At 55.2% G+C, this 25220-nt stretch overlaps 9 protein-coding genes across 9 annotated transcripts; 8 read left to right on the top strand and 1 right to left on the bottom strand.

Annotated features, from left to right (window-relative positions):
- Nucleotides 1–540: 540 nt before the first annotated feature.
- Nucleotides 541–918, top strand: W97_00989 (uncharacterized protein; the record flags this gene model as incomplete). Its single annotated transcript, XM_007778900.1, has 1 exon — nt 541–918. One exon carries the CDS (start codon nt 541–543, stop codon nt 916–918), a length of 378 nt encoding a protein of 125 aa, XP_007777090.1.
- Nucleotides 919–1331: 413 nt separating this feature from the next.
- Nucleotides 1332–2240, top strand: W97_00988 (uncharacterized protein; the record flags this gene model as incomplete). The annotated part of the gene is made up of 1 exon (XM_007778899.1): nt 1332–2240. One exon carries the CDS (start codon nt 1332–1334, stop codon nt 2238–2240), a length of 909 nt encoding a protein of 302 aa, XP_007777089.1.
- A 796-nt stretch (nt 2241–3036) lies between these two features.
- W97_00987 (glyceraldehyde-3-phosphate dehydrogenase) lies at nt 3037–4330 on the bottom strand (the record flags this gene model as incomplete). Its single annotated transcript, XM_007778898.1, has 6 exons — nt 3037–3068; nt 3121–3291; nt 3342–4026; nt 4091–4154; nt 4213–4262; nt 4319–4330. 6 exons carry the CDS (start codon nt 4328–4330, stop codon nt 3037–3039), a joined length of 1014 nt encoding a protein of 337 aa, XP_007777088.1.
- Nucleotides 4331–5997: 1667 nt separating this feature from the next.
- Nucleotides 5998–6742, top strand: W97_00986 (cytochrome c oxidase subunit IV; the record flags this gene model as incomplete). Its single annotated transcript, XM_007778897.1, has 3 exons — nt 5998–6256; nt 6401–6594; nt 6668–6742. 3 exons carry the CDS (start codon nt 5998–6000, stop codon nt 6740–6742), a joined length of 528 nt encoding a protein of 175 aa, XP_007777087.1.
- A 1768-nt stretch (nt 6743–8510) lies between these two features.
- Nucleotides 8511–11345, top strand: W97_00985 (uncharacterized protein; the record flags this gene model as incomplete). Its single annotated transcript, XM_007778896.1, has 7 exons — nt 8511–10141; nt 10194–10305; nt 10358–10450; nt 10499–10590; nt 10636–10715; nt 10774–10886; nt 10953–11345. The coding sequence occupies 7 exons, from the start codon at nt 8511–8513 to the stop codon at nt 11343–11345; spliced, it is 2514 nt and encodes an 837-aa protein (XP_007777086.1).
- A 749-nt stretch (nt 11346–12094) lies between these two features.
- On the top strand, nt 12095–13343 carry W97_00984 (uncharacterized protein; the record flags this gene model as incomplete). Its single annotated transcript, XM_007778895.1, has 4 exons — nt 12095–12406; nt 12471–12575; nt 12624–13198; nt 13259–13343. 4 exons carry the CDS (start codon nt 12095–12097, stop codon nt 13341–13343), a joined length of 1077 nt encoding a protein of 358 aa, XP_007777085.1.
- Nucleotides 13344–14432: 1089 nt separating this feature from the next.
- W97_00983 (uncharacterized protein) lies at nt 14433–15546 on the top strand (the record flags this gene model as incomplete). The annotated part of the gene is made up of 2 exons (XM_007778894.1): nt 14433–15094; nt 15150–15546. The coding sequence occupies 2 exons, from the start codon at nt 14433–14435 to the stop codon at nt 15544–15546; spliced, it is 1059 nt and encodes a 352-aa protein (XP_007777084.1).
- Nucleotides 15547–16555: 1009 nt separating this feature from the next.
- On the top strand, nt 16556–19078 carry W97_00982 (uncharacterized protein; the record flags this gene model as incomplete). The annotated part of the gene is made up of 3 exons (XM_007778893.1): nt 16556–16633; nt 16748–18593; nt 18651–19078. 3 exons carry the CDS (start codon nt 16556–16558, stop codon nt 19076–19078), a joined length of 2352 nt encoding a protein of 783 aa, XP_007777083.1.
- A 554-nt stretch (nt 19079–19632) lies between these two features.
- W97_00981 (uncharacterized protein) lies at nt 19633–22968 on the top strand (the record flags this gene model as incomplete). Its single annotated transcript, XM_007778892.1, has 3 exons — nt 19633–19939; nt 20028–21745; nt 21805–22968. The coding sequence occupies 3 exons, from the start codon at nt 19633–19635 to the stop codon at nt 22966–22968; spliced, it is 3189 nt and encodes a 1062-aa protein (XP_007777082.1).
- Nucleotides 22969–25220: the final 2252 nt, after the last annotated feature.

Genomic DNA, 25220 nt, shown 5'->3' with positions numbered 1-25220 from the left:
CTCCTGAACCCGGGTGTCCGCCATCTACCTCCTAGCAAGGAGCCACCACATCTGTTCAGCACAGCGTCCAGACGATAGAGCAGAGACAATCTACCAAAAGCTTCGTCTACAGTGCTCCTCGACTTTCACTACCAACTTTTAGATCGTGAAGATTATCGCCAGGTCACGTGACCCGCGTCGCGTTCCCCTTGGGACCTGGGCGTCGCTCCCGTCTCCACTCGCTTCGCTGTCCCAGAAAACTTCCAGACAACGAACAACTCCTCACAAAGCTGAGAGCATCATCTCTCGTCGCGTCTATTGCAGAAAGACTCTTACCTTTCACCCATAAAGCCACTCTACGGAGCGGCGCTTCATTTCGAAGTCATGGACAGAGATCGCGACCGAAGGTTTGTAGTCTCAATTGCCCCGTACCTAGTTGACCTCACACCAGGCTTGTCTTGACCCAGAAAGACAACGTTCGGAAATGCGACATTCGTTTTGACAGCTTACTGACCACATGAACCCTCTCGAATAGACCCTACCGTGACGAGCGTGACCGCTATGGCGGCGGAGAATCCTACCGTCCAGGTCGTTCACCACCTCGCGGTGACAGCTATCGCGCGACTCGCTCTCCTCCACGACGAGGCCCACCTCCAACAGACTCCTACATACCCAATTCAAGCCGTGCTCCTCGTCCTCGCGAACGCTCTGCCGACAGATACCGTGGCAGGTCAAGGAGCCCCCGTGGTGGATTTAGGGGTGGAGACAGCTTCAGAGGCAGTGGTAGACCAGGCTCGCCGCCTCCTCGCACCTTGTCTCCACGTCGCGACGAGTATCGCGCTCGGGAACCTCACGCCAGGTCGCCTTCGCGCGACGTCGACCGCTACGAGTCACGCTATGAAGCTCGCCCTGGCAGAGAACGGTCGCCTCTACCTCTGAAGCGTACTAGGGAAGTTTCACCTGCAGGTAGCCGTGGAAGACGTTCACCGCCGCCCGCCAAGAGGGAAAGGCTGGCTTCACCGCCTCGCGATAGATATGAGCCGGCACCAAGAGCACGTTATGAGAGGTAAGTCGTTGCTCGTACTCTCTCCGTCAGGGAAGAATATCAGCTGATAAGGATGTGCAGCCCACCTCGACGCACCTATTCTCCACCTCGCGACAGCAGACCAGCTCGCCCTCGCTCCCGCTCACCAGCGCGCCGTGAAGAGCGCGTCGATCCTAGAACAGTCGACAATTGGCGCCGCCGTTCCCCATCGCCTGCACGACCAGCATATACTTCCGGCGATAACTCAGGTCGCATCTCCGCAGCCTCGTCCCGACGCTCCTCTCCACCCCCCGTCCACCCAAGCAGAATGGCATTTGTACCAGACGACCGCCCAGCCCCACCCGAGCCATCATACTCCTCACGAGCCCGCTCCCCCTACCGCGCGCGTTCTCCAGCCCCTCGCTCCCCACCCCGCCGCCGCGACTCGCCTCCGCGCGAACGCGAATACACCAACGGCGCTCCTCCGCCCTCAGCACCCACCTACCGCAACGGCGACGACACCCGCTTCAGCCGCGCCCCGCCCTCCGGCCCCGGCGCCTCCCGCAACTTCTCAACACCCGCCATGTCACCTCCCGTCGGCCCCTCTACATCCACCGTCCCCGTCTCGGCCCACAACCGCGCCAGCAACCCGATCCTCTCTGCGCCTTCGCGGCCACGAGGCGGCGGCCCTCCACGCGGAGGCTATGGCCGGGATCCTTACTACGAGCGCGACTATGTGGGGGGACCGCCGCCGCCTCCGCGAAGGACGTCGAGCGCATACCACGGCGGTCCGCCTGCTCGAGGGGGCTATGGTGGTGGGGGGCCAGGAGCAGGCGGTCCACCATCCGGCCCCCGCGGCCCTCTGCCGTACGCGCCGCCCTTCCGCGGCAGCTCAAACAGCACATCCACGACCTATCCCCGCACGCAGCGCTTCAACGGCCCGCCCAGCGGTCCCGGCGGAGGAGCATCGCAGCATCTCGAGGGCCTCGCGAAGGAGGTCCCAGGCGGCCAGAGACAGCCGGAGGTGTTTGATAGCAGCAAGCTGAACAAGCTGGAGGAGGAGGCGAGAAGGCTGCGGGAGCTTATTGCGGAGAAGCAGGCCAGGAAGCGCGGAGGGGTCAGGGAGTGGGAACGGTTGGGCAGGGAGGCGGAGAATGCGGAGCTGAGGGCGGAGTTGGCGGAGGGGAGCTTGAGGACACTCAGTGGGGAGGAGGGCGTAGGTGGGGCGGCTTTTTAGGGGGGATGCTGTTGGGGTGTGATTGACGATGGGGGCGTGGATCTTGAGGGGAGATGGATGGGGAGGCGACTATGGATAGTGGAGCTTGGGTCGGGTTTACAGGCTTTGGCGGGCTTGGTGTATAACATTCTGCCAGGATCGGGCTTGACGGTTATCTTAGCTGGGCGTATGGGGCGGATCCGGGGCTTGAGATGCAGTTATGTATTGGATTGATACTCTGGTACTGAATAAAAGACCCTTATATGGTACTGTCTTGGGCGTGTCAGGGGCCGGCTCTGCTCTGCTTACCGTATGTGGAGACATGATACGTACGAAAGACGACGGGGCATTGAGGCGGAAGCAGGCCTGTAGGATCATTATTTCAGCTAAGCTTTTGCGCCTTCAGATCATATAGCTGTTTGTTGCTATGCACTGTCTCAGTCAACTTATAACTAGTCAGGTCACGGGCTGGGGAGGCGACATGCCATCGGGCAAAGGATACAGATGTTGATATTACTCTTCCTTGACTAGCGATCTGGAACGACTGAGTATGACTCATGCTGTTGAGCTTCGCAGCAGGCAGGAAGCTACCATCAAAGCTCTTTATTAGGTTTGTTACAATCACATTGTGGCGATTCACCAAGGAAGTAGAGCGTTCAAGCGTGCAATGGATTTCCAAGTTACTATCGCTGTTTCTACATTCGCATCGTAGTGCTTGAATGAACCCCGAAAGTCAAGAGACTGTCAATCTCTGCAACCTCCGAATAATCAGGCTGAGCCTAGAGCCGCGCCACCACTAACTCATCCGGTTTGGCATCTACGAGTTGCCATCGACCTTGGCGACGTGGACTGAGGCAGTGTTAGTGACGGTTCTGGATGCACAGCAAGCCCTAGTACTTACCCAGAAGATCAAGGACACGGCGAGAGTAGCCCCACTCGTTGTCGTACCAGGAGACGAGCTTGACGAAGTTCTTGTTGAGGGAGATGCCGGCCTTGGCATCGAAGATGGAGGAGCGTGGGTCGCCGTTGAGGTCAGAGGAAACGACTTCGTCCTCGGTGTATCCGAGGATGCCTGTTCCATGGTCAGATGCGTCTTGCGTTAGATTTTCAACTGGAATTTACCCTTGAGCTCGCCCTCGGCGGCAGCCTTGATGGTCTGTTTGATCTCGTCGTAGCTGGCCTCCTTCTCAATGCGGCAGGTCAAGTCGACGACGGAGACGTTGGCGGTCGGCACGCGCATGGCCATACCAGTGAGCTTGCCGTTAAGTTCCGGAATGACTTTGCCCACGGCCTTGGCGGCACCAGTGCTGCTGGGGATGATGTTCTGCGCAGCGGTACGGCCGCCGCGCCAGTCCTTGGCGGAGGGACCATCCACAGTCTTCTGCGTGGCAGTGTACGAGTGGATGGTGGTCATGAGACCCTCGATGATGGTGTACTTATCGTTGATAACCTTTGCGAGCGGAGCCAGGCAGTTGGTCGTGCAGGACGCGTTCGAGAGGATCTCGATGTCTGACTTGTACTCCTTCTCGTTCACGCCCATGACGAACATGGGAGCGTCGGCTGAGGGCGCGGAGATGACGACCTTCTTGGCACCGCCCTTGAGATGGGCTTTGGCCTTCTCGGACGTGGTGAACACGCCCGTCGACTCGACGATGTAGTAGGCGCCGGTCTCTGACCACGGGATGTTCGCCGGGTCCTTCTCAGTGTAGAAGCGGACAGTCTTGCCGTTCACGGTGAGGTCCTTGCCCTCGACCTTGATCTCGCCCTTGAACTGGCCGTGGGTGGTGTCGTACTTGAGCATGTACGCCTACAGATGGCCGCCGTTAGCCAGTATTCCTTCGAAAAAATGTAGCCCGCGTGGATTGACGTACAGCGTAGTTTGGCTCAATGAAGGGGTCGTTGACGGCGACGATGTTCACGTCATCGTGCTCGATGCTGGGTGAGGTCAGCTTGCATGCTCTTCGGTGCCGGCGAGGAGAGGATTAGAACTCACGCGTTGCGGAAGACGATTCTGCCAATACGGCCGAACCCGTTGATGCCGACCTGAGTGAAAGCTTTAGCTATCCGAGTACTGGCAATCCGAGGAGGGGCTGAGGTACCTTGACGACCATTGTGATGCTGTTGATTGATTGTCAGCCAGTTACTTCTGACGGTGTTGGTGTTGAAGACTCGAGGCGGAAGACTCACAATTACTTTCTTTGAGAGGCTGTTTGTGATTCTACCAGAACAAGAGACGGGATGATGTGGAAGGAAGAGTTTGTTGTGTTGAGAAAGCGTGGTGGCCGTGGTGGGGTGAGAGCAGGTAATATGTATGGACTGCCCCGCCCTTGGCCTCTGCGCTGCGCTGCCCGCCAATAACGTCACACTGCACACGGCAAGAGCTTCGAAGGCCGATGCTGCTTTTTCCCAAGCCCGCGATAACTGTCACTTCGCTAGTTCACAGGATTAAACTCTTATCCCGTATACAAACGAGTGGTACCACGGACTGTCAGCCGCTGTATTCCGTGCTGCCAGCCGGTCTCCACGGTGCGGTCCTGCTCCCCGCATTAGAGCCTCAGAGGCTCCCTTTCGCCAGTCCGAGAATGCCCGTCATCCGGAACGATCCTACAATGCAAAGCTAGGCTAACAACTGTGCAGTCTCAAGCTTGACCGAGACCTCACCGTTCACAGCCTCGGGTTAACGTAAGATTAACCCTGTGTCAAACGTTTGGCTGATTAGCTATCCCCAGAACACGCTCGCGGCTCCATTGACATATCCCGTGCCTCCTAACCGATTCGCAACCGCTCGGGATCAAGCTTAAACTTACCGCCCAACCTTCGAGTACACCAGCAGCGTGAAAAGCACACACCGTGAACAGTACGCAGCGCCATCAAGCTGTCGGACACGACCGGGACTGACGTGTTGCTGTAACACGTAGCAAGCTTGGAGCCCTTGCCGAAAGCCCGGTTGGACGTCGACCGTTAGCAGCATCTCAAGTACTTACAACCGATGGCAAGGGACACCGAGAAGGGACTCAGACGCGTTCTTGAAGGAAGTCATGTGGACGGCGCGGTCTCAGAAGGCCCATCGGGCTTTGAAGAGCTTCAAAGCATGGGCGTGGCAATTGAAGCCCTACTGCAGAGCCACTCCTAAACAACCGACATTTTATGTCCTCCAGGCCGTCTGCAGCATCATTGAGCGCCGCATGAATATCGCACATCGCAATTTGCACCAAGAGGTGCCGATATCAAAGCTTGCTAGCACCGACAGCATACTGCAACTGTCACGTAGTAAATAGAGATCAAACGCCGTAACTTTTAGGAGCCTGAGCAGCTGAAGTTGCAATCAGATTGCTATGCATTCAGCTTGCTTTGCCATTTCGTAGAATAATACCGGCCTCAGGCATTGAGCATCGTCTAGGGTGTCTCTAACTGCGGACAACACGGGATTTCCCGAATAAAGACCAAGCACGATATACGAGCTCCCAATTGACGAAGCTGAAGTCAAAGATAACAGAACACTATTGCATGAAGTGACTAGAATCCCTGCCGTTTTCTTGGGGCGTTTTTTTGGCAGTGGGCTAAGGAGGCTTGAAAGGCGACCAATCAGAGCGGTGGTCTGACGAAACCTAAGCCGCAGCGACTCCTCGCGACCTCGAGCTTCAGAACTTCGAGCACGCCAGCACCAAGACCAGCACCCAACCCACCACCAGCTTGCATTGCAGCCGCTATCGTCCGCAGACATCAATTCCTCCCTTGGCCGTTTCCTTCTGTTCCATCTCCACTCGGTGACCGAGACATGCTTCGCTCATCCCTCCTCCGAGCTGCCGGCTCGACCTCGCTCCTCCCGTCCACCGCGGCACGACAAGCTGTCCGCGCACCAGTCGCCTGCTTGCAGCACGCACGCCAGGCGCACGCCATCTCCAATCCGACGCTCGCCGATATCGAGAAGAGATGGGAGGCCATGCCGCCGCAGGAGCAGGCAGATCTGTGGATGGCGCTGCGGGATCGCATGAAGGTTGACTGGAAGGAATTGACGCTGCAGGAGAAGAAGGCCGGTATGTTCGCACCAAGCACAGTTCTCGACAGATATGGCCGCCAGCTACGGGCTACTCCACTCAGCTTTTGGGCGCTCTCTTGTTGCTCTTCAAGCCAAGCAATTTCCGGCGTTTCCGTGCGACTAACGTGTGATTCCCGCGCAGCATACTGGATTGCATTCGGCCCACACGGCCCCCGCGCCCTTCCTCCCCCAGGCGAGAACACGACCGTCTTCATCTACACAATGATCGGTGTCGCCGCAGCTGCTGTCATCTTTGGCCTTAGCCGAGCGTTTGCCAGACCGCCCCCGAAGACGATGACCAAGGAGTACCAGCAACAGTCAGGGGAGTACTTGCAAGTACGTATCCCCTCGCTCGTTCCAGGACTGAACACCACCGATAGTGCAGAGGTGCTGACAGTTTCGACCACAGAGCCAAGGAACAGAGCCCATCACTGGCCACAAGGACATGTTGGTGCAAAGCAAGCCGGGCAAGAAGGACTCGTAGATTTAAAGGGCTCGACAATCGTCTGGTACAAAAGCCGCTTTTTGGGGTTGACTTCTTGTTTCGCGTCTGTTGCGCCGAGAAGTCTGGGCGATGGAAGGCCGCCGGTACGTGTGCCTTGCCATGCGTATTGCAGCAGCTGCGTGTTTGTGATGTTAGTCCGCCGTTGTACAGAATCTAGAGGCGTATTTCAGTTCGTGCAGTTTCATGATATTGCCTACGGATGCTGTTGGATGTGTCCGTCAAATTGCCGTATGATTCCGCTACACGCATTCCCCAACCAGTCCGTCTTTTGACGATCCTGGGGATTCATCACACCCTGAATTCGAGATCAGCTATCCAGCCATCCATCTTCGACGGCCCCAAACTCAGTACCAGAACGGCACAATGCTGCTTGCGTAGCAGTGAGTTGATCACACACGTGATCAATCTTGTTGTTTCGGTATGTTTCCAGGTACTTGCCGCTCTATCAGCCGTTTCATAAGCCAGGGGCATGACCATACTTGAAGCATTGGAGTAAAGCTAGGGATAGCCGAATGCAATGTCACGCTTCTGTATAGCACCCCTAAGCACCTTCTGCCGAAAAAGCATGCACCAGGACTACGGATAGTGTTTACGCTGTAATGCGCATTAGTCTCTCACCTGATTCGGTTTGTACTAAGATATCGCCAGTGAGCTGTGCCTTTCTCGTAAGTAGATGCTGAGCACACGGAAGATAGCTTCTATGTCGCGCTTTCCGCTTTTGACTGGAGATGACCTCGGAAGAACCGTGGTGCACCCGACCACGCTAAAAAGACAGGAGGTTTGCGCTAGTTTAGCCGCTTCCACTTAATCTTCTTCGAGACCACTGTGTGTACCAAGCAGACTCGATAGTAGTATAAATATAAAATCGAAATACTATATTACCATCGGAGTTCGAGTTTTAATGCTTGATTAGTACTATTATTAGAACTAAAGCCTAATAAAAACTGAAGCATGCTTCTAATTAGAGTTTTGTAATATTATATATAGTCAAGGCTAGTGCTAGCGCGGATCTAAGTTCTATGTAACAGTTTTGTATAATAACTCTAGTATTTTGTTTAGCAATTCTTTTTCTTCTCTATCAACTAATACATAGCCAGGCGATACTTTCAATTACAATTTTAGATTGTGCCTGCTGTTAACGAGTATTCCCTCATCTGTTCTACGAGTAAGTTATAACTGCTAGGTGGAACCTCTAATCACGTGAAAGAGCATTCCAGACCGTCCTGCTTGAGCGCCTTCACCACTACTTTGGTCTTCTACACTGTCAGCGCGGACAACATCTATTACTACACTGTGTTCTAAGCCTGCATCAACGACTCAACGGAGCATCTTGCTCATTCGAACTAGTCCGTGATTCCCTCCAGCTGGGAGAAGACCGCGATTGGGGTTCAGTTCAACCCTTAGTGGACCGGCATAGAAGCAAACGCGCCGTAGGTCTCGGTGCATTGAGCTCTCAAACCCCCTTTCTCCACCATTTATTCTGACTTGGTCATACTGTTCTCAGTCATTCTAGTCTTCTCATTCACGCGTTTGACTTATGATTCTTCGCTCTATTCGAGTCTGTCACAATGTGGATTTATGTTCATTTATATTTTTAAATTTGCTTCTAACCATGTTCAACCCAATGACTGACTTTGTTCAGAGCTCCTTCATCGCCCTGCATGGGACGCAGTTGATACCTTCCAGCATGCACCGATGATCGGCCCGAACGAAATTTTAAAGACGACGGCAGCCACGTCCGTCCACGATGGACTCGGATACGGATATGCTTATCAGCGAGAGCATCGTGCTCTCGACCGAACCGAACGGCCATCTTGAAACAGTCAACCCGGCATCGCTGTTCGTAGGCGGTGAACACGGATCCGGCGAACGGAAAGATGGCCCGCTGGATTCCCATGTGTTCACCACTGCGGCCATCTCAACTGATCTCGACGAGGACATGACCCAGGATGATACTTCCAGTACCGAATCGTTCTCCCCTCGAGCAACGCCTGAGGCTATGAGTTATGTGGAGCCCACACGGTCAACAACTGTGCAGGTTGTAATACCGCATCCTAAGTTCCGTCCATTGCCGTACTCTTCGACGCAGTCAGGCTTGGTCTATGATACCCGCATGAGATTTCACATGGAGCCGATCTCCTCAATGAGTGACATGGACGACATCCACCCAGAGGATCCCCGCCGGATTTTCGAGATCTATGAAGAACTCGTGCAAGCTGGACTTGTTGACGACCCCCGAGAAAGGAGTGCGACGCCGGAGTATCAGCTGTGGAGAATACCAGCAAGACACGCAACGCCCGCAGAGATTTGCCTCGTCCATGACAGGGAACATGTGAAATGGGTGGCGAGCCTGGAATCAAGGACCGAGGAAGAACTGAAATATCTAGCAGACAAGCGTGACTCAGTGTACCTCCATCATCTGACTTGGCACTGCGCAACTCTCTCCGCTGGCGGAGCAATCGAGGCGTGCCGTGCGGTTGTTGCAGGTCACGTCAAGAACTCCATCGCCGTCATCCGGCCACCGGGACACCATGCCGAACACGACAAACCCGGCGGATTCTGCTTCTTCAACAACGTCTGCGTTGCCGCAAAGGTCTGCCAACTCGACTTTCCCGAGACGTGTAGGAAGATCCTGATCCTAGATTGGGACGTCCATCACGGTAACGGCGTCCAGCAAGCATTCTACGACGATCCCAATGTTCTGTACATCTCCATTCATGTGCATAAGAACGGCACGTTCTATCCCATGGGCGACTACGGCGACCACCTTCACTGTGGTGAAAGCGCGGGCACGGGGCTTAACATCAACATACCGTGGTCGGACCATGGAATGGGCGATGGTGACTACATGTTCGCTTTCCAGCAAGTCGTCATGCCAATCGCTATGGAGTTCGATCCTGATCTGGTGGTTGTCTCCGCCGGATTTGATGCCGCTGAGGGAGACAAGCTGGGAGGATGCCACGTTACACCACCCTGCTACGCTCATATGACTCACATGCTCATGTCTCTTGCCAGGGGAAAGATGGCGGTCTGCTTGGAAGGCGGCTACAATCTGCGCTCTATAGCCAAGTCAGCACTTGCTGTTACTCGAACTTTGATGGGTGAACCACCGGATCGTTTGGATGCGCCCGAACCGTCTGCACTGGGTTTCGCCATGGTCATGACTGTTATGAGGACACAAGCTCGGTTCTGGAAGTGCATGTACCCCAAACAGACCCGAAGCTCGACTGAAGATATCCAAAACGTACCGATGGCACGCATGCACGACATCATCCGAGAGTGGCAGAGCAGCGTCATGTGGGAGAATTACGGCATGGTACCGCTGCTCATACATCACACCAATCTCTCCAAGTCATTCGAGAATCAGGTGCTCGCAACGTGTGTAGAATATCCCCTCCTTAACAATATATTCTCACCAATCTGAGTACAGGCGCAATTATGCAGATGCGAATCCCCTGCTCGTTATCTTCCATGATCCCCCGGACGTACAGGGCGTTCCAGATCCACGGACGAACAAGCTCGAACTACACAACACCTATCTGGTAAGTCGGTTCTGCAGAAAACCGCTAGCATGCGACTGACTGTAACCGGAAGACTGATGTTACCAAGACTTACGTGGACTGGGCTGTCAAGCAAGGCTTCGGCGTCATCGACGTCAACATTCCGAAGCATTACACACAAGACGATGTAAGGCATCCAGACTCCGAGGTTCAAGAGCCCGCTGACCGCGTGTAGGACAACGCTGACTACGCTGAAACGGAAAGCCAAGAGTCCCGGAAAGCCCTGACGCGGGAGGTCGCAACGTTTCTGTGGGAGAACTACATTGAGTATGTCGCCAATGTTCTCGGTTGATTACTACTGACACTCCGCAGGCCTGAGAACGCAACGCACATTTTCTTGATGGGCATAGGGACGGCGTATTTCGGTGTTCTTGACCTCATCAGCAGCCACGGTAAGCACACACTTCGCCGGATATCGCATCCCGACTGGCTGATCGAACCTCGTTGTAGAAAGGACGACGGAATCCGATAAGGTTGATCTCGTGATCTGCTTTGTGGCGGACAATCCGCTGAACACAGTCAAGCGGCCAGCTGACGACAACATAACTAACTGGTATTATGATGTAAGACTTTTCACTACAGCTTGCACCCGAAAGTCTCTGAATAAGCACTGCTGATTCATCCCGAAGCACTCCCTTGTCTTCGTCGCAAGCGACCACCTAGCCTGGGATCCCGCTCGCCAGCGCAAGATAAAAAAACGCTACGGCAACCTCGTCCGGTCCTCCCGAGGAAGGATCACAGACCAGCTCATCGAGCATCGCGAACAGGTACACGAGGCACTACTTAAATGCACGGAGGACTGGCGAAACGAGAAGGCGCAGGAGGAGGAACGGAAGAAGCAAGCTCTCCTGAAGACGAACGCTGCGGTCTATGTGCAGAACAACCTGGCGCTTCGAGCGACTGAAGACCGGGATAGTCCGGTGCAGAGCCCGAAGAAGCAGCCTGTCATGGGGTACTTTACGGCTACGCCGCCGTTGAGGGGTCCGGGGAGTCCGAATGTGAGGAGTCCTGCTCGGTTCTGACGCGGGTGGTTTGCTGGCATACGGACGCTTCATCGAGTACAAGCATATTTAAAGGAATTTGAACACTTGGCTATGCGATTCCAACAGCTGCATTCAGCCTTGGGGTTTGTACTTTCGTATGGGGGGGCGTCGATCGTTGAAGCGTTCACGTGATTTCGATTTTCTCCAAGCAACTTGGTCTTCTCTCGCCAGCCTCGCCGTCCACGCCAGATTATCGCTCCCTGCAGCGTCACAGCCTCAGATAGGACAAATGTCTTTGTCAGCTTTTCATCCTGTCTCGGAGGGTTAAGGTAAGACTTTCTCAAGGTTTTGCCACGGCTTACGCTTGCTGCCGCAATGAAGCAGCGCTCGGGTGAGGTGTCATTCTGTTGCAAGTCATTGTCACATTCAAAAAGTCAACTCGTCGAGAAGCTTTGTTTACCGAAGTCTCAGTATCACGCGACCATTCAAGTCAACCCGTGGCTGTGTGTCGGCTTTGTCTTGATTCAGTCGATTGTGCGTGGCTTTGTGTCTTGGCCATCGTGTCCCACCGTCTTTTCATTCCTTTGATGTACTTTGTATAGAGAAAACATAGAGTCTGCCGTGAGGCAATCTCCTGCCTCACTCGACATGGTAATCACTCTATCAAGATGGCACAACTCAAGCGATTATTTTGCATTCCCGGCGTGATCCTGTTGTCTCTGTCGTCATGGGCATCAGCCCAGGGGAGCTCTACGACTTTCACAACGGTAGCACCCACTACTTCAGCCATGCCTACAACAACCTCTTCATCATCTTCAATCTCGGTCCGAACACCAATACCTGTCAACGAATTCCTAGGCTGCACCGAGGACCGTCCTGTCGCTACGCACACTGTCTCTGTCGGAGGGATAGCACATCAGTTTACGCCCGATAGAGTACTAGCGTGCAAGGATGACGTTGTCAAGTTTGATTTCTTCCCTACCAACCACTCGGTCGTGAGAGCGGACTTCGACCATCCATGTGTCCCGTACGAAATGGTCGGGAACAACCAGGGAGGTTTCTTCTCCGGCTTCCGTGCGACGGACAAGATTGAAGAGAATGTAAGTGACTGCTTCTGCAATAAATGAATTTGAATCAAGATAAGAAGGCTAACGTTTGGTGTAGCCGTCCTCGTGGTTATTAAGGGTCGACTCCAGAGACCCCGTGTTCTTCTACTGTTCTGCCCCAGGTTCCTGCAAAGACTGGGCGATGGTGGGCGCCATTAACCCTGTAAGTAACTGTACATCCTCATTGAGGGAATACACTGACCGCAAGCAGACCGCCCAATACTCGCTTGCTGAGCACGCACTCAAGGCTAGGGCAGCGGATCAAGAACTCAGTCCTGGCGAAAAGTTCCGTGACGAGGCCTCCTCTCCAACCAACACAGACGCGTCAAACGACGTCAAGGACCACCCGCATAGTTTATCCAAGGGAGCCATTGCCGGGATAACCATAGGCGTTGTAGTCGTAGTCTTTCTAGCCGGCGGCTTCTTCTTCTACATGGGACGAGTGAAGACTCTGAAGAAGTCAATGGAAAGGACAAATGCTACAGTACCACATCCAGCAACAAGACACATGTCAGGCGCCAGCTTGGTCTTCCCTCATGCTCCGTTCGGCGAAGTTCCGCAAGCTCACTTCAGCGAGAGCCCTCAATCTCGCCTCAGTGGGGTCGCTCTGTCTCACCTCAGCGCGGTCCCACAACCTCTCTTCAGCGAGACGCCGCATGCTCGATTCAGCGAGCTACCAGCTCCAGTTCCCGGCCTTCCGACCTACGCGGAGTCGTCTTCTGCAAGCACGGTTGGTTCAGCGAGTCCGAAGTCACCTGACAGATACTTCAGAGGCTTTCTCCTTCGGTATGTCCAGCGTCAAAACTTAGTCGTGACTGAGGGTAACAGTGCTAATCGCTTTCACAGAATTCCGTCAAACCCGCCACCACCACCACCACCTCCTCCTCCTGCTGAGTTGTGGGCACCCGTGCCGGACAGGAAGACGACGTAGCTGTCGTACCTAGAAGGCCCGACTGAGACTCTTTGTAGACGTCGACTGGTTTAGTCGAAATAAGTACGAGACCATGCTCTCGGCACCAAAAAAAGCTATTGTAATTAACTTTGTAGCACATCCATAATGTTTAATAATAACACTCCCCCACTTCCACGATGCTTAAGACGGCTACTATGGCAAGTGGCCCCATCGCCAGGACTGTGGCTTGGAAGGAACACAATGGCATTTTCGGACCTTCATTCAACCACCAAGCGTTCTTTAGGCTCAATGCAATGAAGCGTCGTAGATGTTGGGCGACACACCATGGCAATTGACAAAATCGGTGCAGTGAGGAGTGTGAGAAGCAGAAGCGGTCTGTTGTCCTACTCGGGGAATAGATCCGTTTCCTTCTTCAATCGTTGTCAATATCGACAATCAGACAGACGTTGGAGATACCATGGCACGATGGCTCGGAACGTCGATGCGGGTGATCGACATCCTGGGCTGGCTCTGCCCGGATGTTCCTCCTCGAGGGAACCATTGGCGAAAGTTTGGCGGAGCTTCCTGCCGTGCTTGCAGCAGCGCAGGACGCTCCTCTCAGGCAGTATCTTTACCCATGCGACATTGACACGATTGAGCAAAGCCAGCGACAAAGTGCAAAGATGTGAGCAGCCGCCGGACGGTTGTGATGGACATCATCCTGGCCAAAGCACCTGATGAGCAAATCCCTTACGAGACGAGTTTCTGGCCCTCTTCTGTGTGGCTCGGTGATGCGATGCGACTCGTTTGTTCGCCGCGTCGAAGAACCAATCCACTGTCTTCCTTTCAGCACGCACTCGACAGCTTCTGACAACCTGCCAGTCCAGCGCTTTTTACAAAGTGGTGCTGTTCCTTGGCCTCGCCGCAGCTTTGCTCCATCATAAGGCTGAGCGTTCGCGGTAGTTTTAGCCACTACAGTCGCCGCGCCTCAGTCACTAGCAAAAAGAAACTATTTCGAGATAGCAAGTGTCCGTCTGGATGCATGGGAGATCCCACCGCGCACTCCGTGTGACTAGTGGCCTGGCGAGTTCGGCGTAGACAAAGACGAGGCTCGCGGGCCAGGCCAGGATGCTCGCGGCTTCATCCTCCAACTCGCCCACCTTCTCCGCAACCTCCTCGCCCACCTTTCGCACCCGGTCGCGGCATGCCTCGCGCAGCTCCTCACACCACACACAGTCTCCCCGAACATACCAGATCTTCCCAGATTCCCGGCGACCGGATGCGCCAGCAGCTCCGCTCACCGCGCCTCCCGCAGCGCCTACCGTCTCGAACCCCGGACGACAGACTGTCGATGCGGGAACTCAGTACACTCCACAAGGCTATCCACCGACCGCACAGAGGCCGATAGAGAGGCCGATAGACATACCTAGGAGCGAAGGCACACTGCCGAGGAGCAACTCGACGACCAAGCGGAGGGCAGCCTCCACCACAACCACAACGGACCCTCCGGAGCCAGAAGTGCGGCAGGCTCCGCAGACGCCTTCGAAAAATGCGCGAGCCTCTGAACCGGCCTCTGCGAGCGCGTCTGCTCCAGTACTGCAAGCAGGCCAGCCTTCGCCGCAGAAGCGCATACGGCCGTCCAGTTCGGCGGTGAAAGTCATGCCGGTGAAATATGAGACGTGCGATGTCAAGGATTTAGGGGTGCTGATCTCAGACATGCTGATCGAGCTCGTCCGTATCAACGACGGCTTTCCGCTCAAAGACGGGCAGCTGACGCGGTTCCACTCACGGTGAGAACTTACTCTAGCAACCTACGTTGTATCCTGCTAAGTAAACTGTGCGCAGAGCACCCCCAGGCATCTCCATCCGCGACTACCTCTTCAGGCTCATCATCCACGCCACGCTCTCCCCGCCAATCCTCCTCTCCATGGTCTACTACGTCGACCGCCTCTGCCTGCTCTACCCCGCCTTCACCATCAGCAGCCTGACTGTGCACCGCTTCCTCATCGCCTCGGCGACCGTCGCTGCGAAGGGCCTCAGCGATAGCTTCTGGACCAACAACACGTACGCGCGAGTCGGCGGCGTGAGCACAAGGGAGCTGGCACTGCTGGAGCTGGAGTTCCTGACGCGCGTTGACTGGAAGATCGTGCCGAAGCCGGAGGTGCTGGTGGATTACTACGTTAGTCTGGTGGGGAGGAGCGAGGGATATGTGCTTGAGAGTCTGGAGCCGGCGAAGCAGTAGTATGATGGGGAGTGCAGGGAGGCGTTGTCATACCCAGCGACGGCGATGAGGTTATCATACGTATCTACAGGTTCTGATGGGCTTCACGATGGGGCCACGGGCATTTAGTATGGTGTGTCTGGCGCGGTGCATGGCTAGGGATCTCGGATATGCATCGGATGTGCTACTTTACATAGCGATGGTCTTGCTTAGAGGAGTGCAAATCCACCATAGCTACCATCCCGAGTGTCTGGTGCAGTAGACGGGCTCACCATCCTTCCAAATGCAACTGGAAATAGTAACTGTTCGCATCCGGAGGTGGCTTAAAGCTCGTGAGCACCTGGATGCGTTGTACCAATTGCCCGCCGTGGACAACCACCATCAGATCCCTGCCGCACTAGTCCAAGCCTCACTCTGGAGCAATTCATGAGGCTGGACAAGGCAAACCCTCCGTGACTTTTCGGGCACGCTTTATTGCTCCTGCCGCGCCTCCAAGTCAGCTCGATGACGCTGAGTGCAGAAGATAAGTGTGTGGATAAGACGGTCTGAAGCACCCGCTGAACGGATGGCTTCACTCGTTCACAAAAAGTGGAGAGGCGCGTTTGACTTCCCTGCCGAGCCTTGAGACGACGACGCGGGTCTTTGTTCTTCGGACTTGACTCAGCTACTGATAGCAATGTCAACTCGACTCACCACATTGATACGGTTGAGCTGCTGACATTCCTGCTCCTATTCCATATATTCTCCTTGATGTCTACGTTAGCATCATAAAATTGGAAGAAGCGTGAGAACGCCTTTCACTTCACGTCCTTTCCGTCTCATTGCCGCGCGGTATGCCAGGAGTGACTGTCCTCGAAGTTTCGCTGCCATTCAACTTCTCTTCGCCAGTGAATTTGGGTCATCCCGGCAGCAAGCGGTCGAATTCTTTAATCTTTACAGCCACAGCGCGGAAACGTAACGATAGCTTACTCATATCCAACAGCACGCCCAATTCCTACACTGGCCCTATCAGTGTAAACATGCGGACAACATGAGCGTCGACAATGGCTGGCATGAGCGCAGACGAAAAGAGCCGGCATGGCTCTCGCCGCCGAGACAGTATCAGCAGGTAATTACGCCGCGCCTTAGAACATTGACTACTGAATGCCATATCTACTGTTGCCGTGCGGTTTTCACGGCAACAGCGCTCTTTCAGCAGTTCAATTGACTGACACCGGCATAGGATCAGCCAAGACGGTCATCTCGGACGTTTACTGCTCCCATCGTGACGCGTCCGAGACTGGAGCGCAATTCAACACAGGAACCGCCAACAGCCCATAGGGCCAGCAGCATACTACCGTATTGTCCCAGGAGATCCGATTCTTACCCTACTGCATCTCTTAAGGAGTTCCGGAGAACCAGATCATGGCCGCCGCGCGGATATACCGCAGACGATACTCTCAATCCGAGGCAGGCGGAAGACCTGATATGTGCAGGAGCTTCCACATTCAAGGGCTACTCCGATGAGGTTAAAAACGCGCGTCCGGGACATTTCAGGTTCTACGCCGTCATGGAGGCAGAGCACTGCGCGAGGACTGATCGTGCACCCTTCCAAGATCACGCGTTCGCGGACATCTCATTCAATGCAACCGCATCGGCTGAGAGTGCGTTTCCTTGGCTTTCACTGGAACAGCCTTGTATGGCTTACTGCTTTGGGAAAAGATCCGGGACGACAACACTCAGCTTCAAGACTAGCAAGTCAGGGATATTGGGACCGTTGTTGGAGTATGAATCCACAGCCAAGCCGAGGAGGATCAAACTATTCACAATCTTGGATCGCCTGCGTCACCTCGAGACAGGGATTGAGGAAGATGTTCGTCGAACCCCCCATACAGATAGTGTAATCGAAACGGTTAACGGTATACAGGATCCTGCTGAACTCTATCGATACTTGTACACGAAGCTCATTGAGGATCCCGATGCGGATATGGAGCCTCACTACGGGCTCGAACAGCAGATGACCGATCTCATCATCCTACTGACCAACTCAGACTGGATCGACTTCAGCCAGCCGAGGAATCAGATTGTTGCCAAGTACTTCGACAGTCCCGATGAGACGAAGAAACAGAAATTTTTCCATCAGCTGCTTTTGTCCGTTGAGTTGTACCTGAGAGTCCATTCTCTCCACCACGAAGATAAGCCAAAACGGCGTCTACTGTCCCAGCTCCCCCCAATAGTGCAATGGGATCTCGCGCTAGCCCAACGCTGGCTCGAAAACATGTCCATCCAGAAAACCAGCATCTCATCAAAACAAACATCCTTCAGCTTCGAGCTGCGCAGCAAGAACCGGCAGAAAGACGCCCTCCGCACCTTCGCCGTCACCCTCAAATGGCCGAACCTATCAGAAATCGACGCCGTCCTACAAGAAGACGACCCAAGCGAAAAAGAGCTAGAAGAGCGCTCCGCCGACGCCCTAAGCTGGTTCAGCGCCGTCGTGCTTCCCGGCACGACAATGCCGTGGCTGCTCATGAACACGCTTATTGACTGCGATAGTGGCACCGGCGATGCGCTGAGGTATCTTACCCACATGCATCCAGCGGCGGGCTTCCAGTACAGAGCCAACACCTACTGGTCCTACAAGTGCATCGTCGGGAAAGTCCTCGGTGCCGCCCGAGGCGTAAAAGCGATTGCGGGCTGGATCGGACCGTGCAACTACAGCCCTGACCTCAAGCGCACGGAATGCGCCTTTATACGGCAACGGGCGCCGCCGGAGCAGCAGCTTACCATCGACGATGTCAGCAGCATGGGAAGTCGAACTGATCCGCTGGGGCCGAGGGACGCGTCGTACCCCGTAGATGACTACGAGCTTGTGGTGCCGGATACAGACGACGTGACGGATGCGATCAGGGTCCAGAAACTGGAATTCAAGCCCGCGAAGAATCAGCCGAACATGAGTCGGCTGGGCGAGGGCGCGCCGCTGACGTTTGATGCCGCGATCGTGTTTGCGTGGAGGGGGCAGAGCTGGCCGATGCGGTTGAGGTTTGATGTCGATTTTGTGGCGGCTTATCCGTGCCATCAGGGGCCGCATGGTGAGATTGCTTCTGTCCAATTTGAATGGTGCACGATGACTAATACAGTCATGGCAGTCCTCTTCTACGACTATGCCTACCGCGCCGTCAAAGTCGACGAGGACCTTGTTGATATCCACGGCTGGCGCTCTCACTCTCCTACCAGCCGCTCCTCATCGCGCCCATCGTCGTCGCACCAGCCTTTGCCGTCACCTTCACCCTCGTTATCTTCGGCACTCACGGCTACATCAACCTCCGGCGAGCAAGACTTACCAGCCAACGTGGCGCTAGAAAAGGTCCTTGTGATCGAAGCCCTTGGTGTCAGCGATAACGAGGTTTTCGCCCGCGCATGGTGTGCCCATTGGGGCCATAGCGCTGTTGTTGCGAATGTCAAGGAGACGTGCATGGCGTGTGCGATTAGGGAGGCTTATGCTGCGTGTATCAGTGTGGTGATTTTGACGGAGGGAGGAAGGGCTGGGGAGGATGATGGGGGGATCGGTGGTTGAGGACGAGGACGAGCATTTGGGAGTTTGGATTGCATGAACTGCTTGGGACTCTTTCGGCTGGAGGGTGCAGTCATTCAGAGCCTCGGCTGCTAAGTTTACCAGTTGGAGCATGGATCGTTTGCGCATGCGGTCAGGGCAAGGGTGGTGTTTTTGTACTACTCAGCTCTTTGCAAGTTGCGTCACTGGGCAAGAGATAAATATGTACTCATGAAATTTCGAACAGACTTTCATTCCGATCAGTCCAGGGAAGTACCCATAGTGTTTCAAAGAAGAAGTCCAAACCGTTCTGATTCGAGACATCAAGGTGCCAATCCGCTGAAAGCGTGGTTGTGCATCTTCAACCTCAATCGAGCATTCCTACCTAGGTACCCAGAGGATCAGCCCATGCCCATCCCAAAACCACAACCATTCCGCCACCCATTACAAGCACAACGGATCCCGACTCCATCTCCTTCCGATGCAACCGCGGATGATTCAGTGGACCGAATCTTGGTGAAGCCCAGTCAACCATCCCTCCGCATCCCTCCGCAGCATCCACGCCTTCCACCCCCACCATGGCACGCGCGCCCACCCCACCAGCGCTCGCCGAACTACGAGAGCCAACGTCTGTCGAGTCTCAAATTGCAGCGCTCAAGCAACTGAAGAATGAAATAGTGGGCCACGACCAGCGGAAAGAGCTAGCCATCCGACGGGGCGTCGTGGGGTCTCTGGTGCGGATACTGACGGCCACGACCAAGGCGAGCGGGAAGAGGAGGAGTAGAGAACTGAACGGGAATGCGGCCGCGTCGAGGGAAGCGGAGTGGACGGGAGAGGATGAGGTGAGGTTGCAGGCGACGCTGGTGGCCGGGAGTTTGGCTTTTGGTGAGGCGCTCTGGGGGGGTGTGGTCTTGGATGATGTGTTGGAGGCTTTTGGGGAGAAGGGTATAACGCTGACGGGTGGATTGAACAGGTGGCCCGGCGTTCGTTGCTCCTCTGCTCGCGGGCGGTATCCTTCCACCACTGCTGCAGTCGCTGTCGCCTGCTGAGACGCCGCCCAAGTTGGTGACGGCCACCCTCGGCGTCCTTGTGACGATCGCCAATGCTGTCAAACTACTCTATACTGGACACTATGTACCGGACGCTCCGGCTGCCTACCTCCGCCAGCAGTTATACACGAAGCCCGTGGTGAGGTGCTTGGGGGATATACTCGCCCAGAGGTCGCCGGCAGCGCATCAGCACGTCACACTTACTGCTCGACTGATAGCTGTGACATGCTCGGAGGAAGCCGACAGGGTATTTCTAGTTAAGGAGGGAATCCTGGACCTGCTAGCCTCCCGACTGGCGGCGTTTGCTGCTTCGACAGGACACATGTCACCGTATGCGGACAGCGCAGTTGTGGCAGCGCTGCCTCCGGCGCCGCCCAGGACGAGCCTTCGTTATCTGCTCGAGGCTGTCGTCATGGTGATAACAAGCTCGAGCTACCGGGCGGCGCGATTGCTCTACTCGCCAGCCATTGTCGGGTTGTTCCCTCCAAGATCTCAGCTTTCGCAAGACAGCCATGTGTCGTTCGCGGACTACAACACTACTCAATCGCCATCCGTGCAAATGAACTCCATCGACAACCTACTGCCCCAGCTTCAGGCCGTCAAAAGCAAGAGCGAACATTCCTTCTCCAAGGCTTTCCCCGCACTAGGTTCTTTCAGCGCAGCCGGAGACATTGCCGCGATTACAAGCTTCGCGGATGCCCACATCGAGCCCTCGGCGCGACTGATCACGTCCGACGACTTCGAGAGCCCCCTCTTCGCCTGGCTCATCCACCTTGCTCGGACTGAACACGACGCCGACCGGCTCTTCGCCGCCTGGTTAGTCGCGCTCCTCCATGCCGCCACCATACGCTTCACGCCCGACACGCCCGATGGCTACAACGAGAATCGCGATCGCGCGCTGAAGCTCCTTCTTGTGCCGCTCGTTGTGAACATGATGGACGATGCAGGCTCGTCCGACCAAAAAAAGGCTCCTCCGCCTCCGGGCCCCGACCACGCGCTGGAGAAGCAGACCGCGCAGATGATTAAGGAGCGAGCACCTGCTGTGCTGGCGGCGCTTTTGGGCGAGAGCCTGGAGTCGCAGGGCGCTGCTGCGGGTGCTGGAGCTATCAAAAAGATCTGCCACGTGCTGAAGAGGTCGTTCGATCCTGTCGTCCCGTCGAAGCAGCAGATGTGGTCGCCTACCCCTCAGTCATCGTCGCTTGAAGACGCTGAGAGCGATCCCTCGCGGACGTTGGGTGGGCCCGGGCTTATGCCTGAAGTGGTGCACGCGCTGAAATGCCGAGAGAGCGCGCTCCTGGCTATGGCGGCTATCGCGCATAGAGATGACGGACTGCGGAAGAAGATCATCGAGAGTGGTGCACTTCAGTGTGTTACTGACTCCCTGACGCCATACGACGATTCTACAGACTTGGCGACTGTCACGACTAGTGCCAAAGATGGCAACCCCCTAAATGTTGTTATAGCGGCTTGCGATGCGGCTCGTTCAATGTCGAGGTCTATCAGCGTCCTGCGGACAAGCCTCATCGACTATGGTGTGGCGAAGCCGATCTTCAAGCTCCTTACGCACCCTGTTGAGGAGATACAGGTTGCTGCCATTGATGCAATCATTAATCTGGTCCTTGAGTTTAGTGGCGTGAAAGAGGTATGGTACCCCTAGCACCCCGTGGGGCTGCGTGATTCATCAGCTCTAACATCTTACAGCCCCTGATTCAAGAAGGTATTGTCAAAACGCTCTGCAATCATGCTCACTCAGCGCACGCACGCAAGCGCTATCTATCGCTCTGGGCGGTGAAACACCTCGTCCACAAAGTGCCGAACGAATTCAAGATCTACTGCGTAGAAGGGCTCGGCCCCGGCTGGCTGCTCAAGGTTGCCTCCGGAGAGCCCAAAGACTCCTACGCCGCGCCGCGGGGTCAATCCCAAGGCACAACGCCCATAGGGATGGGCACTCCCAACGCAGCGGGCGAGCAAGTAGACCTTCTAAACGCCGTCGACGAACCCGCAATGGACATCGACGCCGGCTCGCCGTCCTCGTCCTCCGAAGACGAAGACGGCATGCTCGACAGCGGCAGCAGCTTGCGGTTCTCGCGCAAGCCGCATGCTCTCCCCGCCGCAACCCGCGCCCGTTTAGCAGCCATCCGCGACGCGGAGCAGAACCCGCACCTCCGGGCCTACCGCGACGAGCTGTGGGCGCAGGAGCAAGCCCTCGACATTCTGCGGAACCTCCTCAACGACCCCTCACCGTCTGGCATGGAGATGGTCGACTACGTCTTCAACACCTTCGGCACGGATAACCTGTTCCGCGTGCTGCTGGCGAAGCTCAAGGCACCGAACATCGCTACCTCACCCTCGCACCTCACCAGCAGCAACAGCCCCAGCAGCAGCGCCGGCACTAACGCCAGTAAACGTCCCGCCTCTACCCCGCTCGCCCCCTCCTCAGCCCAAACAACCTCGATCCTCCAATCTGCCGTCTTCATCCTCGTGCACATCGCCGCCTGCACACCTAAATACCGGACCCTCCTCCTCTCGCAGACGTCCCTCTTCACCGACGGCATCCTACCCCTGCTCTCGCACCCAGACCCGCGCATCCGGGTTGGGTGTGTCTGGCTCGTGCACAATCTTACCTGGGTGGACGACGAGAGCGAGAAGGGTGCCGCCAGGCTGAGAGCGCTGGAGCTCCGGAGTTTAGGGTTCTGGGAGAAGCTGCAGGGACTGCTGAAGGATGGGGAGTTGGATGTTAAGGAGAGGGCGAAGACGGCGGTCAAGAGGATGGGCGAGTGTTTGGAGGGCGTGGGGGGTGGGAATGGGGGGCCGAGGAGTGGGGGGCTGGCCGCGGGGGCGGGGCTGAGGGGGTGGGAGCAGTGAGGCCGGTGGGGATGGGCATGGGCATGGGCATGGGGTGGGTGTGGCGTGAGAGCCCGGAAAAGGGGGACTTGGGGTTAGGTTTTAGGGGTGTGTGTAAGAGAATAGACTGTTGGGGCGGCTGCATCCGTATGTCCGATATGGTGGACGGACTGTCGTTGGCTTCGGGGCACATGGGCAGGCGTTTGGTGGGGACTTGGTCATCTTGGAGCAAGTGAGGTCGGTTTCGGTATTCGAATGCATTATCATTAGGTATTGATGTACTATTGCTTTCAGAAACTACTCTGCTGATCCTGGGAGGCAACCCACCCAACCCTGCTGTGACGATCTGCTCCTATCTGACTTCTAGCTCCGGCATTCTCAGTCTCGGTCAATGGCGCGACTGGAGACAGGCCTGCTGCACTCAGCACTTTGAGCCCTCCTTAGGGGGTCCCGTGCCAGGTTCCGACATAGGACGATCTCACGTGAGATGTACGTCTCTAAGACTCGACAGAAGTGAAGTCGAGCAAGTTTATTGCTGTGTGTTAGACAAAAGAGCTTTGCAACTAGATTGAAGGTTCTGTCAAGTAAGTCTCGATGTTCTGTTGACTGTTTGGTCTGCTTAACGCAAAAGCGTCAAGTTCAGCGTCGGGCTACAGCCGCACCGTCAGGAAGCAAATACTGACTTGAGGGGTTGAGGCATTGCCGCTTGACGCAGATTCAGTGTTTGAAGAGTTAATGGGTGCGGCTCCTGTGTCAGTGACTCCTGTCATGGAGAATCGACTCGAGCGCGGGTTTGATAACTACAGTCAGGCCTTCCGTCTCTTTCAGTACGACGTTGGTTTAGCTGCTCATCAGGTTCGGTCAAGGCTAAGCGCGGCATCGAATTATTTTAGGAGTTCTCGACTACTATTGTACCTAGCTATTAGAGCGAACGGCTAGACGTTTGCGATCTGTGTTGCATCGTTGTTGATTCACGCCGTGGGAGGTATAGGTTTGAGCTGGCTATCATCATACGGAGTTTAGCGGCGTGGTAGCGGCCTGAAACTGTGGTACGTGTCAGTGTGCTGTCTTTGGTGCTCTCAGACCGACAGATTAAGATGTGAAGACCGGTAGCTCCGGTAGCCTCATCAGAGCAGTGACCCGAGAAGCCCAAGCGTTCCCTGGGGATAAAGGTGCAGGCTCAAGAGCTGTACATAAGATGCTTTCTCTCTCAACAGGGTAATGAAATCCGATTGGCGTTTGATAGTCGAATGCCAACACGGGTTTTTGCATCCCGCCGTTACTACCCGCGTGTCAAGCGTCATAGGTCATCTGATATACATTTGGTGCTCCAGAAGAACTCGGTATCCGGGGCTATGACTTGACAACCGGAACCGTCGCGGTTGTTAGTTGCCGTGATGACAGGCGACGGTTACATGGTGAACGTATTTCTGCGCCACAAGCTTAGACAAAAACAAGAGCGCGGTTCGTAGCAAACATAGTGGTGGTCGCACGTAAGGCGGATGGTGCTAGAACGCGGAGGAGCTTGCCGTAGGATGTAGGCACGGGCCTGGAGCAGTCACTTTGTCCGTTGACAGTAATTCGGCTGCGGTCAGTTACAATTTGAGTGTTCGTGCTCCAGTACTATTCATGGTGTTTTGTCCGGTAATCTCAGACTTTAGAAACGCCCAGTAAAGCTGAGTACGAATTGGAACAAACTGTCGGTACTACCAACTCCCTCTTTTAGGTGCCCTTGGACCTTTCGCGGATCAATTCCTGTAAGTCAGTTGCCATATGACACCGAAACCCCTTTTGAGCTGTGGCAAGTTGCGGGGTGAAGCCTCGTACGACCAGGCCGAATTTCTGGTGCGGGTATATCACCGGCTGCCCAACTTTATCAGGCCCGTCTTGGATTGAGGTTGGACAAGCTGAGCTCTGGACAAAATCGGCGGAAAACGTCAACAGGCAGACTCAGATGGTGCAGTTAGGGGGACGTCGAACAGTCATCGAACAGAACAACCCTGAGATGAGACTGTTACGAAAAAGAGTGTTTTTGGCAAAGAGTTCTATGCTAACGCATGATTATATTGACGGATGCGTATATCGAAGCTGTCAGGTTCATGCTCTCTCCAACGACCTGACAGATGACTCGTCTGAGGTTTGGTAAGTCAGATATCACAAGCACCCGAGGAAGAAAGTTCGTAGTGGAAGTTGTCTACATTATGGCCTATTGTTTGGAAATAGAATGAAGAAGTGCAAGAAGCGACGCGAGATGGCGCGGTTGAGAAGCTCGC

This window comes from Coniosporium apollinis (assembly GCF_000281105.1).
Source record: "Coniosporium apollinis CBS 100218 chromosome Unknown supercont1.3, whole genome shotgun sequence".
Taxonomy (NCBI): domain Eukaryota; kingdom Fungi; phylum Ascomycota; class Dothideomycetes; genus Coniosporium; species Coniosporium apollinis.
Note: the sequence above shows the minus strand (reverse complement) of the source record. Positions and strands in the feature narration are given on the sequence as shown.